Here is an 18701-nt window from a genome sequence, read left to right as displayed (position 1 = left end):
ATTTTCCTTGTATCCACCGAATTCTAAAATTCAGTTTTTTTTACACTTCCATTTTTATACCCATACAGCTCTTTGTACGATATTCATTTCAGTTGCAACTGTTATAAGAATTCCCGGAACCTCACAAAGTACAGAACTGTCTACTATTCAGGATAGATAAAACTGTTGTGACGGTCTATTTTCAAGAATAGTTGCATTTTTTCATTTTAAAAATGTTACCTACTTGAACTACCATTATGGGTTTCAATGTGTTTGTTTTCGATATTGTCGACATCTTGACATTTAATAAGTTTGACAATAAGTTTAAAAACTACTTTACCTGAATTTTCTGAAGGTTCTTGTCGCGACGTATAAATATGTTTTCGGTCCACTTTAATGAATTTTAATTTGTAACCCTTGGCCACGAGTGATATGACTTTGTTCATGTTACTTTACGCAAGAAATGTAAAATTTTGTCATAATCCTGATAAAATTTCCTACATAAAATTCCTGTTTTAATGCATCGAAAATCCGGCGATAAATTGCTCAGAGAAGAACCCCCGGCAGGCAACCCTAACTCAATCCTATAATGTACTCCGCAAACCTTTACTTACCGCTTCTTTGTAACAACTCACTGCATTATTGAGCAGCCCGCTTGTGTCGCCGTTAAAAATAAATACGCCACCCCTGAGGTGCGGTGCGCTACGGATTATTATGGATTTTTAGCTTTATGCGAGAAGAAAAACTTTAGAAACGATAACGGAAATAATATCTTTATAAAACGGCTTGATGGGAACAAAGATAAATAACAGCTAGACAGTTTGTTATGGTCGTTAATTCTATAGAAAAAATCATATCTACCTAATCTCAAAATAGGCGTCACATGAATAAAGATAGAGTGATAAAAAGTCCACAGTCTACAAAACCGATAATTGACAGATAAAGATCACGCAATCAAAGCACACATTCATCAAATAATCTCTTTTATTTTCTATACAAATATGTACGTACAATAAACGCCATTTTTGTGACAACAGAATACTATTTACAAATCGTCGGTAGGCACATATAGTCATTCAGTAGTCAGGAAAAGTTTGGAAATCAAACTGTATTCAGTCATTCATGTACTCGTAACAGACGAGCGTAGCAATTTTATCAAAAAAAAAGTTATTTCATTAAACCAATGCAAACGTGATGCAGGCCGTGCAGCGAACTCCAAATATCGAAGTTACGATTTACGATTACTCTTTCTATAGTTCTACTATTAGTATATCGTAGTACTAAGGTTGTCTGGAGAGATCGCTTAGCGATAAGACCGCCTGTTGTTTACGTGTACTTGTGATGCCGTTTTCTTTCTGTAATATTTCCTTCTATTGAGGTGTGTTACAACAGATTAATAAGGTTAATAAGGGTTCTTAAAATTAAATGGCCGAAGATACAAAACGAAACGAAGTATGGAGTTAGCACTCTAAGCTTACATATTTCTGTATGATATTTTAAGCTAAAAATGAGTAAACAACAACACAAAACAACAATGAATAAACAAAAGATGAATACCTGAGACGTGCAGCGGCGGCGCGCGGTACACGTGTTGCGCGTCGCGCTCGCGCTCGGGCGCGCGATCGAGCTGCGCGCGCACCACGCTCGGCCGCTCCGTGCCCTCGGTTCGTTGCACGGCGCGCGTAACGTTCGCCCGGCGCGCTGCAACACGCCTTAGGTTAGGTTTTGAGGTGACTTTCTAAATACCATTATTAAGTGAGGGTGAGGCAATTGAAATGTTGACTTGAAATAAAAGGCCCGTTTATATTATTAGAAGGAAGCAAGGAAATCCGTCACCTAATGCCAGCTAACGTCACCCCTAAACGTTGACAGACACATTAACTGCAATCGACACCTCTTTGTTTCCTCGACGACAGCTTTATGCAGCCGTAATCGCCTCCAAATGGAGTTATTCACAGTTCATAACGACACTTTGAAGACCCTCCACGGGGGTCGATCTCGAGTTCGAAACTTCGGCGGCCCGCGGAATTGAAAACTTGGACTTACTTTTATCTGAAGCAAGCAATAGGTTGTTGTGGAATATAAAAGAACATTTTAGATTAGAAGGGGTAACTTTATTTATGGAAGGTTTGAATTTTGCTGATCAGCGTCTAGAGCGTCAAGTTTATAGTGAAGCTATTATGGAAAGGATTGAATAGACTATTCAATATTGAGGAGCTTGTTATCTACCACGCTAGGTTTCAGGAAATACCATTCTTTGAATTTGGACGTTATGAAAGGATGAAAGGCACTGAAAGACGAAGGATGGAAGGGTACTGTATCAATACAAATAAATAATTTCTGATTTCTGAAAGCTGACCGGGGTATAAGACAGCATTTTAAATTTTCTTGATAAATTGGTTATAATAAGGTAAACGTACTAGTGCTCGACATGCCCAATAGATGACACCTTGCTGTCACCTCTATTGACAATGACTTAAGTTTCAAGATGACATGTACTGGGACCGCGTCGAGCACCAGTACGTTTACCTTATTAAGTTCTTGTGGCATTGCTATCGCGATTAGAACGTTCAATCCGTCACTCCTTTTATCAAATAAATTGAGATTGAGTTTCCCGCTGCTGCAAAGATGCATTATAATGCTGCTGCAGTCCCAATTAGAATGTGACCCTAATGCTTTCATTGTACTTACCTTGGCACAAGGTGACAGGTTGTCACGTCAATATAAATTCAATTAATACGTATACCTCTCGCGTCGAATGATGGTCCCTATGACAGTAAATTTTTATGGAGTAGCTGTCACGTGAAACCTAGACATTTTTTTGGATGCTAAGCAAATTAACTGACTTTTTGTATAAATAACACAAAAAATTATAACAAACAAAATAATTATTGCTAAAGTACCTACAAAATAAACTAGATATTAAAATATTCAAATTCAATGCAAACATAACTCAAAACTAAAAATATGAAATTATGATGAATCTCAATTAAAGCGAATCCGGTATTTAATTAGAACTGTATTTAAATTGCAACGAATGCATTACACGCAAGGATTACTGAATCTGATTTGGCCTCGCTCGTCAAAATGTTAAAATCGACTCACCGCACGTTTCTGCTTTGCGTTTAAATCCATGTTCAAACGCAATAATACAATCATTTCGTCGCTGTAATTTGAATATTAATTAATTTTAACATCATTTACAGTTTCCTGTGTGGATCGCAAATGTGTCGGGAAGTTATTAAACTTGTAGATACATGCTTTTACTCGTAATTCCCCCCGATGCCGATGGGGTCGAAAAGTGCTCGAGTGGAGGCCACGGACTAGCAAGCGCAGCGTACCCACCCACAAGATGGACAGCCGACCTTGTTAAGGTCGCCGGAGGACGCTGGATGCGGGTCGCTTCCAACCGGTAGGAATGGAGGTCCAAGGGGGAGGCCTATGTCCAGCAGTGGACGTCTTATGGCTGAGATGATGATGATGATGACTCGTAATTATGAACCTGTCAATTCTTAATGGTAGGCAAATAGAATGGATATCTAGTTATTTCGTTGTGTATGAGCTAAAATTATGCAATTGTAAAAATTAACGTATACAGTACGCATCCTTTGGGTCAATCAAGTTTCCCGAAACTGAACAGTCGCCATAGGTGACTAAGTGTCGGATGCCTCGGCCCGGACCCGGGCCGTTCTAACGTGAGTCATCCTTAATACATAATTATTTTTGTTTTAATTAATATGGAATTCCGCAAAGTAACGCTTGATTAACGGCATTTCAAACTGTTTTGTGAAGTCGTTTTTAGGGTTCCGTACCCAAAAGGTAAAAACGGGACCCTATTACTAAGACTCCGCTGTCTGTCTGTCAACAGGCTGTCAGCCGTATTCGAACAATGAGATACGTCAACTACTAGATATTGAAACGATATGGATTGGATATGTCAGTGTCAAACAAGTGTCAAAAGTGACGTTTTTGTTTGAAGAAAACAGCTAGATATTTGCAATTGATATATTTATGTTGCACACATAACAACAAATACTAAAAACAGTATTTAATAAATATTTAAGTGGGGCTCCCATACTACAAACGTGATTTTTTTGCCGTTTTTTGCGTAATGGTTTAAACCCTTCGTGCGCGCGAGTCCAACTCGCACTTGGCCGGCTTTTATATTAAAAAAGATTATTTCAACAGGTTACGGTTGTTATGCTCGAAACAGAGTATGCATAAACCTTATGTTAATGAATGTTTTATTATACTCACGTTCTTTGTTTGCGTTGCTTTTCATTTCCGTCGCTTTTGGCGACGTGGATGGCATCGGGATTTCTGTGGCAGAAATGAATAATGACTTTTTTTAAATTCTGTGTAAATAGTATTTTGTGCAACAGGTACATTATAAGTAGGGTTGCTAGACATACTACATAATAATATGTAGTATTTTACTATATTTGGCTTCCGCATACTTTATGAAATACGAAACTAATAAAGTACCTATGCTAAAATACTTTATTTTAAACTGAAACTAGAACAAGCAAAAAATATGTAAGAAATAAAGATTTTTTTTTCGTATACTTTTTTTTTGGTCCATATGACAGATATCGTAAGATAAATTTTACCAAAAAGGCATAAACAGCATAATTGAAACAAAGAAATTAAAAACAATGTTGGAAAACTGTAGAAAAACACTTATATTAAATACCCGTTCCATTTTTGATTTCCCAAATAACTCACTGCAAATAATTTCGTAACCTTACTACTCTAACTTGAATTAATTAAATTATTAGTCATTAAGGATTAAGTTGTTCGCAAGTAAAATTAATTGGCAACAAATTAACAGTACACAGAGTATATTTCCAAGTCTTGCTCGTGACATAGTTCATCACTGTTAACTTATAATTAAAGGCTTCGGTGAATTAATTAAGATATTATATTTATACCTTTAGCTATTTAAGTTTATCGATTTTGTAAAGTTACTCTTAAAGTCAAATTGATTCAGTGCCCAAGTACTTTTGGATTTGTAGCGTAGAGCGAGAAATCCAAAGTTTGCTTTATTTTATACATAGGTCCTTCCAAAAATACTAGAAAGCAGACTTTTGGTTACTCTGCTAAGATGCAGTGAGTTCAGGTCCTTCTGAACGCAGCGGGGCACTCCTGGATGGGATTAGCCCAGGACCGGGACAGCTGGCGTACACGAGGTGAGGCAAATGCTCAGCAGTGAGCGACGGGAGGCTAAACTGATGATGATGAATACCGTTCAAGAAATTATTAGATACACCAGTTGCAATCCAGATGCTAACCATGATACTGAACAAGATCCTTAGATAAATGGCTTCAGAAAGAGTAATAGAAAGGGTTTTATACAAATTACCATGCTTACCATATAGCCTGATTGAGCCTTCAGTCTCTCCCAGCGAGTTTTTCGAGATGCACCGGTAGTTTCCAAAATCACCGAGCTGCAAGTTCCGAACTGTCAGCTTCATATGCGCTCTGTAACAAAAATATTTTTTAATTTCAACTGGGCAAACAATTCCTTTCTTTTTTATTACATTCTAGACAGCATCGATGGTTATGTTATACATTTTTTTTATATATTACGGTACGGAGAGTGGAAGTGGCTACTTCCATTCCATGGACTTTTGAAAGTCAGATGTACAAAATGCCTACACCTATCTACCCCTAGACACCTACGTGAAATTAAATTTAACTCTTTCGAAGCTGCGTTTTGTTTATGAATTCAATCACCGAGATTAATCATAAAAATATCCTCAGCGAATATAGACATGAACTAAGAATAAGATAACCTGACTTAAGGATTTTCACTTATTAGCAAATTAACAGGTAGTGAAAACAAATGCTTATACAACAATTTTGTTTTTCATTAAATACCTTTACATTTAAAGAAAATTTCATTCACTTTTTAAATCTACATATATTATTCCACGACCGCTTATAAACATATGCAAAGATTAGCTACGATGTATGAGTCTTGAAAGCATCACCCATTTACCAGAGCTAGAGCCGCCAGCCATCTTGTACTTAAATTAGTTAGCATAGCAAAATTAGTTAACTTTAACCGCACTTACTCATAATTTTAATTAAACGTGTTTGCGGAGCGGAAGGGTTATTACTCAGTTGATGGAAGTTTTTCGAGCATGTCAGGAGCAGATTCGCTGAACGCTGGTTTAGCCAGATGTATAATCGAAATATAGCTACGTTTTACACTAGGTACATATAAGATAAGTAGTTGGTATAAACAGATGTTATCGTACCTAATAAAAAAACTGGCCAAGTGCGAGTCGGACTCGCGCAGGAAGGGTTCCGTACCATCACGCAAAAAATGGCAAAAAAAATACGTTTGTTGTATTGGAGCCTCACTTAAATATTTACTTTATTCTGTTTTTGTATTTGTTGTTATATCGGCAACAGAAATACATCATCTGTAAAAATTTCAACTGTCTAGCTATCACGGTTCATCAGATACAGCCTGGTGACAGACATAGAGACAGACGGACAGACAGACGGACAGAGGGACAGTGGAGTCTTAGTAATAGGGTCCCATTTTTACCCTTTGGGTACGGAACTCTAAAAAATGAATTGTGGTCAACTTCCTTCGCTGCAGCAATTAGTGTTATGTAACTCGTGAACTCGTGACTAAGCATACTTTGCATTCGGTCTTTCAACCCCATCCCGCAGTGAACGCGTTAAAGTTGTCAATTTTTCATGATACAAGTTGTCACGATTGCATGATTCGCTGTGCATGATGAAGATCAGCAGGTGGGTTTGGTAGCACGGTGGACCTGAAACCCAAAGATGTGGGGTTGAATCCCACGTTGACCAGAGTTGAAATATAATTCGCTGTACGATTTCCATTATGTTGCCGTAGGAAAATTCTAAAATATATTTAACTTTGATCAAAGCCCTACATTTTTCGGCCACCTAACGTAGCTACATGACAGCATTTTATGCGAAGGCGCAGTGTAACGCGAATTTATTAAAATATTAAATGGTTTAGTGATTGTCACGATGAATCATAATGATATTTATGCTTTGATAAAGTCAAAAAGTTTTCATGGTGCAATTATCTTAGTGATCTTCTAGTTGTTCTTTGTTAAAAATTGAATTCTGTTTTTTTTTTTAATTTTATTGGGCTCTTTTCATTTATTGCATCAATTCTACGGCGGCGGAGGTAACCATTCAACCCGAAAACCAAATGGTGAAAATTGTACAGGCCAAATATATATTATGCAGACATTCTGCAGATGCTTCATCGTGTTGAAGTAGTAGTTCTTTATTAAGCTCTAGGGTCGTGATTTCCATAGTAGTCCAGAAAGGAGAAGGGAAGGATAACTTTCGTAAGAATCAGGAGAAATTTTTGTAGGCGGTGAAGACAGTAAAGAGAATAGAAAAGCTATTTGCTGACCTTAGTATATAGATACTCGCAGCATGGGCAGGAAAGAGTCAATAGTTCGTTTTTTTTAGCATTAGAAAGAACTTGCAAGAAGGTAAGCGATTTTGACAAGTCTTTTAATTGAAAAACGCTTTTTAAGAATAATAATTTAATACTTATGAAAGCAGAAGAATATAAATGATCGTATTAGATTCATAATTGTTACATATTTGCCGTAACTTATTTTTAAAATGTATTTTTCAATTAAAAGACACATCAAGATTGTTTACCTTATTTCTAATGCTAAAAAAAACGAACTATAGTCCGTGATAATTTCTTATTTTTTAGCAGTAGAGGATAATATATTATAAACATCAAAGAAAATATTAGGCATTATCTGACGACTGATGCATCAAGTTTAACTAGGTAGGTATAGTTGAATGCGATACTGTTTGTACGGCTCGGAACCGGTTTATTTTTAAATCCCAAAATAGCACAATATTTTTACTTATTTTATGTTCTTTCCGTAGGACGGAATCATGTATTTAGGTAGCGACTTCGTATTATTACTGGCCCATCAAAAATGAAATAATAAACCAAAGGACGAAATAGAACGTAACCGGTATTTTTAGGGTTCCGTACCTCAAAAGGAAAAAACGGAACCCTTATAGGATCACTCGTGCGTATGTCTGTCTGTCCGTCTGTCACAGCCTATTTTCTCGGAAACTACTGGACCAATTAAGTTAAAATTTGGTAAGTACACATATGTAAATTAGTAACCCAAAAATGGAAATGTTACGTGAACAAATGAATTTTAAACATGGGGGCCACTTGTGGGGAGTAAATGATAAAGTTAAAAAATAAACTTATTCAAACTATATCGTGTTATATATCAAATGAAAGAGCTCATTTTGAGAATTTCAAATATGTTTTTTTATAATTTTAAAATACATAGGTTAGAAGTTATTTCAGAAAATAGCAAAAAAATTACCATTCCCCCTCCTTTATCTCCGAAACTACTGGGTATAATTTTTTTAAATAATTCACAATATAGTTCTTTACGTATAGAATAGGAAAACCTAGTAGAAATGTGCAGTCAAGCTTGAGTCGGAGTTAATGTACGGAACCCTTGGAACGCGAGTCCAACTCGCACTTGGCCGGTTTTAGTATGAAGAAAATACCGGTTTCGAGCCTTGGTTTGTACGCAACTCTCGGCCTCGGTTCACGAGTCTGACTCCCACTTGACTGTTTTTTTATTATTATAAGACATGTGTTTCATTTCATAAATCATCGAAACTTAATTACGAATTTATGACACAACTAATACGAATACGAATACACAACACGAATACAATACAGCTAATATGAATGTAATCGGAAACGTAATGGTAAGGAGCTTAGAATGCAATTCTCGGAAGCACTAAGCGCCACCGACTGAACTGACTGGAAGGATTAGGCTTTAGGCCGCTTAGCTGCCTACTGCGTGTACTTAGGACAGTCTACAACTTGTCCAGGATTCAGTTTAGTGTTTACTCGAACATACTTAATGAGGAGTGGGCAGTCAACGGGAAAAAATGTTCAAACGCTGGAAAGTGCTGGGGTCAAAATGTCCATACGGAACCGGCTGTCTATGTAACTAGACGTAACTAGACGCTCCTATTTCTGGGCGGTTTGCCCTTCGGGCATCTGAAGCTACCTAACGAACCTAACCTACCTACTTTTTGCCACATAGACAGCCGGTTCCGTATGGACATTTTGACCCCTGCACATTCCAGCGTTTGAACATTTTTTCACGTTGACTGCCCATTCCCGGAACGGAAAAATTCGTGCCTCGAATTTGATAGCTGAAGTAGATATCGCTGTACAGTATCGTACTTGACATTTGACAATTCAGTCAGCACAAAAGAAATGGTGCTATTTAGAATAATCTATTTTGGATGTCAAACCTCGGGGTACGATTTTTTCTCAGACTAAACACCTCTTATACCTACATTAATAACTATTTGATACAAAGTTAAATTTTTATCCCAAGTGAATGTCCGAATCGTTATACTTATAATGCTATGAAATTTACATATCTTTTTATACGTATCATAAATTTAAATGCGACCTCATCGAGTTAATTCACTCTTTGAAACGTATTAAGAATCAATTTAAACCGTTTAGTTAATTGCTCTCGTATGTCTGCCCACTAAATCTGCGGTAGCCGGCTCAAATTGATATTGAAGGCTTAATGAAATAAAGTGTGCCGAGGCGGATAGTGGTGAGAATTTGGCATGGGTTTTAAAGTAGTACTTTTCAAGTGAGTTTTGAAACTTCCGCTGCAAATGGTGTCACTTTTAAGTGGATTGTGAACGTTCAATTTATTTAGGATAAGGAATTCGGTACCGTTAAATGGTCACATTTCAAGTTGTCAAACAAAAGTTTTGTTGTCAAAAATTTCATTTCTTTCAACAGGCAAGTAATACTCAGGTAAATTGAACTATAGTTTACTTTTTTGTACATAGTGTTCGCTTGTCTATAATATTTTATTTTATTTACTCTCAATTGCTCAAAGGTTGACTGGAAGAGATCCCTTATAGGGATAAGTTCGCCTTTGTACATTATATATATTTTGTTTCATGGTAATTTAACCTGTCTGATGTACAATAAAGTGTGTACATACGTAAGTACATGCAACTAATACTCATCGAGACAATTGTAATAAACCCAAACTTAACTAGGTTACGATGTTTTATCACAGATTTACCATGGCTAAAAAAATAAAATCACGATTGTTGTATATGGGAGCCCCACTTAAATATTTATTATATTATGTTTTTAGTATGTATTTATTTTTATATCGGCAACAGAAATATGGAGTTATGATTAATGTTCATGAGATACAGCCTGGTGACAGGCAGACAGACAGACGGACAGCGGAGTCTTAGTAATAGGGTCCCGTTTTTACCCTTTGGGTACGGAACCCTAAAAACGGTACAAATTAGGTATAAAACAAATGTTTTTGAACGTAAGTTTGCTCTGAGCTTGCCTGACATAGGCAAAGGGGAGCATTCCACAGACGAATTGCTTTATTACTTCGTCTTTATTACTTGACATAGACCTAAGATTTACACAGACATCAAATAGTTCCACCATCGAACTAGAACTATTTAGAATCCATTCCAGACTCGAGATCGGCTTATTAAACTTCAAACCTTCAAACTTCAACATTTATTCAGCAAATGGGCCACAAGGGCACTTTTACACGTCAACATTAAATTTACATACGAGCAAAATTAATAATTAATACATCAACAATTATAAAATGTTTCTTATCTACAGTCTTTGATAGATTTAAAACCAAATAAAAATTGAGTGTTCAATTTTGAAATTTGCTGTTACTAAGAGCAAACGTTGACTTAGATTTGTCTTTTGGTAAACTTAACAAATGAATTTTAGCGTTACAATGTTTACCTAGAAAATAAATATAGCTACCCAAATACTTAATTAAATTTCAAGGTACATTAATAAGTACTTATTTTTATCTTGTTTTAATTATACATGAGTTTAAAAAGAGAACCAAACATCAAACTTAAGTTTAAAGAGAAAATAAACCTCACAATTATTTAAAACTTTCTCAAAAACTCATAAAGTTTAGGCGGTTATTTCATAATAGTCCGGTGGCCGGCTGCATGAAACAAACCTCATCAAAAAATAGAATATACCTACCCTGTAGAGGTACCTGACATTTAGTAGCTTCCAACGCACTTGGTCGGCCTAGGCTTAACCTGGCAGATTTTGTACAAATGGCAAAAACGTTGGACAAAAATTCACCAAAAAAAACCTCATCGAAAAATAGAATGAAACTTGTATGGTAGGATACCTGACCTTGAGGACAGTAAAAAAAAATTGGTCGGCCTCACCTTAGCCTGGCAGTTTTTGCAGTCCGACCAGATTTATTGGGTCACGTGAGAGCTACAATTTACCTCATCGAAAAATAGAATGAAACAAACGGATTATAATAGCTAAAATAAGCCTGTTGACGTATGTCTTGGTCGGCCTCACCTTAACCTGGCAGTTTTTGCAGTCCGACCAAATTTATAAAAAAATCATCAAAAATTTTTTATCGAAAAATCGTATGAAACTGGTATGGTACGATGGCTGCCTTTGAGGACAGTAAAAAAAAAGTGGTCGGCCAAATCCTGTGTTGGCAGGTTCCTGTGTCCGACCAATTTTGTGGTACCACGTGAGAGCTACAATTTTACCTCATCGAAAAATAGAATAAAACAAACGGATTATAATAGCTAAAATAAGCCTGTTGACGTATGTCTTGGTCGGCCTCACCTTAACCTGGCAGTTTTTGCAGTCCGACCAAATTTATAAAAAAAACATCAAAATTTTTTTATCGAAAAATCGTATGAAACTTGTATGGTACGATAGCTGCCTTTGAGGACAGTAAAAAAAAAGTGGTCGGCCAAATCCTGTGTTGGCAGGTTCCTGTGTCCGACCAATTTTGTGGTACCACGTGAGAGCTACAATTTTACCTCATCGAAAAATAGAATAAAACAAACGGATTATAATAGCTAAAATAAGCCTGTTGACGTATGTCTTGGTCGGCCTCACCTTAACCTGGCAGTTTTTGCAGTCCGACCAAATTTATAAAAAAAACATCAAAATTTTTTTATCGAAAAATCGTATGAAACTTGTATGGTACGATAGCTGCCTTTGAGGACAGTAAAAAAAAAGTGGTTGGCCAAATCCTGTGTTGGCAGGTTCCTGTGTCCGACCAATTTTGTGGTACCACGTGAGAGCTACAATTTACCTCATCGAAAAATAGAATGAAACAAACGGATTATAATAGCTAAAATAAGCCTGTTGACGTATGTCTTGGTCGGCCTCACCTTAACCTGGCAGGTTTTGCAGTCCGACCAAATTTATAAAAAAATTATCAAAATTTTTTTTATCGAAAAATCGTATGAAACTTGTATGGTACGATAGCTGCCTTTGAGGACAGTAAAAAAACTGTCACGTGGTACCACAAATTTGGTCGGACTGCAAAAACTGCCTGGCTAAGGTGAGGCCGACCAAGCCATACGTCAACAGGTTTATTTTAGGTATTATAATCCGTTTGTTACATTCTATTTTTCGATGAGGTAAATTGTAGCTCTCACGTGGTACCACAAAATTGGTCGGACACAGGAACCTGCCAACACAGGATTTGGCCGACCACTTTTTTTTTTACTGTCCTCAAAGGCAGCTATCGTACCATACAAGTTTCATACGATTTTTCGATAAAAAAAATTGTGATAATTTTTTTATAAATTTGGTCGGACTGCAAAACCTGCCAGGTTAAGGTGAGGCCGACCAAGACATACGTCAACAGGCTTATTTTAGCTATTATAATCCGTTTGTTTCATTCTATTTTTCGATGAGGTAAAATTGTAGTTTAGTTTAGTTTAGTTTATTTATCTCAATATACAATTTTCATACAGGTAAAATATACATACATTTCAGCTTGTACTACTTGTCGTATGATGATCGTTTTTCAGAATAATAATAAGAATTAGAACCGAACATCAAAACATAAAATAAAATAAAATTAGTACATAACAAATCAAAAAGAATTCAAACCGAAATAAATTAAAAACGTCTAAATGTCACAATAGTAAAAAATATAAAAATAAAACAATGTCAATAGAAAAATTAAATCAGTTTCAGTACTAGAAAGTACAAATCATAGAAAATGATGTCAATAAAAAATTAAAATTAATACTAAGTCTAAAATAATATAACATAATAAAAACAATTATTAAATAGATCTAGTACTGTATAGTACGCATCAATGTCAAGTATCTAATATACATATAACTAACTATGTTCAATATTTATTTAATTATCTGTATATATTCTTTTACGGAGTAAAGTTCCTTTTCCAACAAAAGGCTCTTCAGTCTGCGTCTAAACGTTTCCTCATTAGTCTCCTTTTTCAAGTCGACAGGTAGGTGTTCATAGTATGTCGGCCCTATGACTCGTGCGTTTTTTGCTTGCAGTACTGTGCGACGCGGCACTGTCCGGAGTTTACCCGTACTACGTAGGCACTTACCTATCACTTCCACTCGCTTATACTGTCCTAGGTTTCTTCGTGTGTACATAATTACCTCGAAAAGATACTGAGAGTAGTGTGTCATTATTTGGTGTTCAGAAAACAAGGTTTTGCAGGACTGTCTCTGATTAAGACCGAGCATTGTCCGCAACGCCCGTTTTTGCATACGTAACACTCTCTCAGCATCAGTTGAGTTGCCCCACAGAATAACACCATAAGTCATAAGCGAGTGGAAATGGGAGAAGTATGCTTGCCTCAGCGCATCACGGGAAATCAACGGCTTTAGTTTACGTAGTGCGAACACTGCACTACCAAGCCTGTCGCACAACGAGTCCACATGGTGTTTCCAATTTAAAGTAGGGTCTAGCGTGAAACCTAGGAACCTACACTTGTCACTCATCGGTATTGGACACTGAATGTTCACGCCCGAGACGCACCTGCCAGAGAACAGCATTACGGTTGATTTGTTCATGTTGAGTATCAAACCGTTTGTCGAAAACCACGTTTGCAGCTGACCGCATATTATATTTATTTTTTGGTTTAATTCATCATACGTGCGTGCTTTAACTACTACTGTCGTATCGTCAGCAAACAAAGTGATTTCTCCTTCCTTTATGGTGGATGGTAGGTCGTTTATAAATGCAAGGAAAAGGGTGTTTCCTAATGCTGATCCCTGCGGAATCCCTACTGTCACGCTGCCTCTCCCCGACCGCATTCTTCTTCCACCGGTCATTACCTCTACCGTCTGGGTTCGGTCTTCTAGGAAAGATTTTAAAAGCTCATATCCCCTTCCCTGCAGTCCATAGCATGCCAACTTTTTCATTAAAAGATCGTGGTTGATCACATCGAAAGCTTTCGACAAGTCACAAAATATGCCGGCTACTTTGTACTTGTCGTCGATTGCCGATGATATGTTATCGATCATACTAAAGGCTGCTGTGGTGGTGGACATGCCTTTACGATAGGCGAACTGTCTGTCAGTCAGTAAGTCTGTTTCAAGGTGGTTTATTAAACACTGTGATATAATTGACTCGATAATTTTGGAGATACTGGGTACTATCGATATAGGTCTGTAGTTATCGACCGATGTTTTTTCGCCCTTGTTTTTGTACACGGGGCAAACTCTTGTGCATTTAAGCGTATCGGGATAAACACCGGTCGAAAACATTTCGTTTATCAAAGTTACCAGTATCTTCGAAAGTGTCGGCCAGATGGACATTATTATGTTGACGGATATGTCATATATGTCAAGAGTGTTTCGACATTTCATGAGGGACTTTAGGATACGGTCAAGATCGGCTGGGGTAACTCTAGGTAACTCGACTGTGGGCACATCTCTGGTCCGAAGGCATTCAGTTAGATATTGCATCGCTAATGGCTCATGTATCCCAATATTTAATTTAGTGCTCACACTCAGGAAATGGGTGTTTAGGTATTCAGGTAGATCATTCTTGCTTACTGGTTTTGTGTTATTATTCAAAACGATATCTCTTCTACCCTGTGATGCCGATGTTTCCTCCGAAATAATATTCCATATTTCTTTGGGTGGATTACGGCTTTCTCTCAGTCGTTTTTCCGTATAGTCTTGTCTGGCTAATAAAACTTTTCGTTTTATCAAGTCTGAGTAATATTGAATACTGGTTGATATACTACTGTCTTCAGGGTATTGTTGCCTAAAATGGGAAAGGTCATTAAAGTTTGCCATATAATTCAATATCTCGTCGGTCATCCATGGAACATGCATGTAGCAACATGTAGCTCTCACGTGGTACCACAAAATTGGTCGGACACAGGAACCTGCCAACACAGGATTTGGCCGACCACTTTTTTTTACTGTCCTCAAAGGCAGCCATCGTACCATACCAGTTTCATACGATTTTTCGATAAAAAATTTTTGATGATTTTTTTATAAATTTGGTCGGACTGCAAAAACTGCCAAGTTAAGGTGAGGCCGACCAAGACATACGTCAACAGGCTTATTTTAGCTATTATAATCCGTTTGTTTCATTCTATTTTTCGATGAGGTAAATTGTAGCTCTCACGTGACCCAATAAATCTGGTCGGACTGCAAAAACTGCCAGGCTAAGGTGAGGCCGACCAATTTTTTTTTACTGTCCTCAAGGTCAGGTATCCTACCATACAAGTTTCATTCTATTTTTCGATGAGGTTTTTTTTGATGAATTTTTGTCCAACGTTTTTGCCATTTGTACAAAATCTGCCAGGTTAAGCCTAGGCCGACCAAGTGCGTTGGAAGCTACTAAATGTCAGGTACCTCTACAGGGTAGGTATATTCTATTTTTTGATGAGGTTTGTTTCATGCAGCCGGCCACCGGACTATAAAGTTTATTTGTCTGTGATTTGGCTTGTTCATTAACTATGACGATTTCCAACCAAGATCGTCAATGCAAGCAACCATGCCACTCTTATTAAATCAGGTACAAACAGCAACTCTTAACTGAACGTCGGTGGACCTTATTACAAAAGGAATAAGGTCCGCCGATGGACAGTTAACAGCGTGGGCGATGGTACACAGACGTTCCGTGTCAATGTTCAAATTTAACACCATGCTATGCTCCTAGCATCCTAACCTAACGTCTGTTAGGTTATTATACAAATGTTCTACTTGGCATTGAGGAATCAGTGCGACATTAGTAACTGCAGTCATCCACGCCCCTGCAGTCTGCGCAAAGTCGCAAAGGCCTTAGGCAGTATTCGAACCAGTTAATGTACCGTTAGAATTCAGATTACAACAGCATTACTGACGCAGTCGACGATAATGTTGCGTCGCAATACCGCAGCAGGAACGCTGGTGGTAGCATAAGAAATACATTACTGATTCATTGATAGGTACTTGAACTTTGGATACGTGAAAGACATCGGAAGCTCAGCGCTGGCAGGCGCCAGTATCATGTCAAGATGAGACCATTTCGTGACAGTTTCTCCTTCCTACATTTTTCTGTTTTGCAACATTTTTTCTCTTCTGTGTTTGCTCTTAAAAAAATATATCTATTTATATTTTCACATACCTGTAAGAGTTCTCCTCAGTATTGATGGCGTACTTCTTAGTAGGCAACACCATGACGTTGTCGTAGACCCAGTAAGAGATGGCGCGCGGGTGCGCCTCGGTGTGGCAGTCCACGGTCACGTCCGTGCCCGCGGGCGCGCCCACCAGCTGGTTGGGCACCCAGATCATGGGCGAAACTGCGGGCGAAAACAAATTATAAATCTCCATGACTCTAGAAAATATGTTTTTATTTTTCATTCAACAGGCAACTACATACCTAATACTCATCGAGACAATTCTAACAAACCCAACACACAATTAAGTTGCGTTTTTTTATCACAGAGGAGTTTCTGACCACCTCCTGTGTCCATAATCATCAGTTCAATGTTATAATGAACTGTCAAATTATTTCAAAATGTCAAATCGTTACAGGAATCAAATCAAAATAATTATTACAACATTAAAGTAACTTTATGTTCGTTACTTTAATTTCACTGATCTCCATCTTACTTTTTCAGTCGAAATAAAGAGGCCAGAAGCCGTGAGTTCAAGTCCCACACAAGACAGTAATTTTTCCACTTTTAAATTTATTTTAAATTCGCAGACGTTTCTGCTTGTTAAAAATTAGAAATAAAGATACCCAAATGCCACCATCGAAGGTAAACAGAGATTACGCATTTAAAATTTAAGAATCTGTTATGGGTGTCTTAAAATCTTATACATAAAATCCTGAGCAAGGTAAGTTATTTAAAATGTGATTAAGAGTATCCTGTGCGGATGATCCTGTATCATCCAAAGCATAAACAACAAGGAAACGCTCTCAAAGACGTTATGAAACTTATTAATGCCCGCTTATTGTCTATTATTATTACAAAGTTCTCAAAAGTAGCTTGTTCTGGAGAACATGAGACGGGAGTAACTTTTGTGTGTTTCATCATAGAAATGTTACAAGATTTTGAGCTAAAATTAAAACCATCAAATGCCACGTTCTACAACTTATCTTTGACTTTTACAGTAATTAATGTTGCCAGAATGTTATATTAAGCTTACATTGAGATTCACGTTTACCATCGTTGGTTTAACTGATGCAATGCTATCCCTACTAATATTATAAATGCGAAAGTAACTATGTCCTCTTCACGCTTATACCACTGAAATTGTATATGGAGATAGTTTAAGGCCCGGGGAAGGACACAGGATAGTCTTTATTAATCATCATCATCATCCACACAGACGAAGTTGCGGGCATAAGCTAGTCCTAATAGACAGGGTGGCTAAAAATAACTGCATTCCCGTTGCCAGGGAAGTTTTGTGATTATACTGACGGGACCAACCCTAAAATCGCGAAAAATATTTTGGCTGTTTCATACATTTTGGAAGGTCCATTTTCTATGGGAGGGTAAATTTTATTTTCGCCTTTTCATGGTTGGTCCCATAATAAAAGTTGCTCAGTATAATCCCAAAACCTCCCTGGCAACAGGAATGACTTATTCCGAACGTGACCTTTAAAGGTGATATACTTAGGTACTGAACTCATAATTTTGAGTGGATTTAAAACACATGTAAACCGGTACAGCAACATATGTAACTGCCTAATTACAACAATCTATATATCACGTTAAAACCAAGTAAACTGCAGTATCACGATCCAATAGCAATCCATCGAAAGTGCCGCAGCAGAGACGGCGGGAACATTGAAAACTTGGAGAAGCAATTTATAAAGTCTGAAATATGATGGATCGCGCTTCGAGCGTGGGGGCCGGCGCGCGTGTGAGAACCACCGGTTTGCTTAAGTTGAAAAGAGAATTGAAAAAAGGAGAGGATAAAAAGTACGCCCTGTGCGGCTATCGTGACCGCTACTCATGGACTGTTAAGAGGCCCACAGTCCACCGGACGGTATCAGCCTGTCAGTTGTTCGGAACTTTTAATCAGTGGGCCCCTTTAGTCCTTGAAAATGGAGATCAAGGCTCTCCGAAACAAGTCGCGCTAGTAACTAAAACTACGTGAGTTAAACGGTAAAATTTACTTAATGTTAGTATTATTCGTACTCACGACAGTTTAAATTCGAGGGGGAAAAGAGTTTTATTTTTAATGCGCACATAACTATAAATAAATATAATACATACTAGTTAATTAGGTTATGGTATTTAAAGTTTAGGAGGATCTTTGTTACTGTATGTACTACTTGATTAGTTAATGAATTGAATGATCGAGTTAACCTAACTAGATCATCTCAGTACATTAAAAAATAT

The 18701-nt window shown here is 37.3% G+C and overlaps 1 protein-coding gene and 1 long non-coding RNA gene across 2 annotated transcripts in view; one reads left to right on the top strand and one right to left on the bottom strand.

Moving 5' to 3' along the window:
- LOC134793860 (uncharacterized) overlaps positions 1-18701 on the top strand; it is a 355027-nt gene that overhangs the window by 14350 nt on the left and 321976 nt on the right. The window lies entirely within an intron of this gene.
- LOC134793852 (lachesin-like) overlaps positions 1-18701 on the bottom strand; it is a 108284-nt gene that overhangs the window by 3851 nt on the left and 85732 nt on the right. Inside the window, exons 7-10 of the mRNA XM_063765571.1 lie at positions 16472-16646; positions 5351-5460; positions 4237-4299; positions 1537-1680 (exon numbers count right to left, since the gene is read on the bottom strand). Coding sequence (XP_063621641.1) covers positions 1537-1680; positions 4237-4299; positions 5351-5460; positions 16472-16646 — 492 coding nt within the window. The remainder of the gene's footprint in view (positions 1-1536; positions 1681-4236; positions 4300-5350; positions 5461-16471; positions 16647-18701) is intronic.

Source organism: Cydia splendana, chromosome 9, assembly GCF_910591565.1.
Source record: "Cydia splendana chromosome 9, ilCydSple1.2, whole genome shotgun sequence".
NCBI classification, from domain to species: domain Eukaryota; kingdom Metazoa; phylum Arthropoda; class Insecta; order Lepidoptera; family Tortricidae; genus Cydia; species Cydia splendana.
The sequence above is the reverse complement of the archived record's forward strand: the minus strand, read 5'-3'. Positions and strand labels throughout refer to the sequence as shown.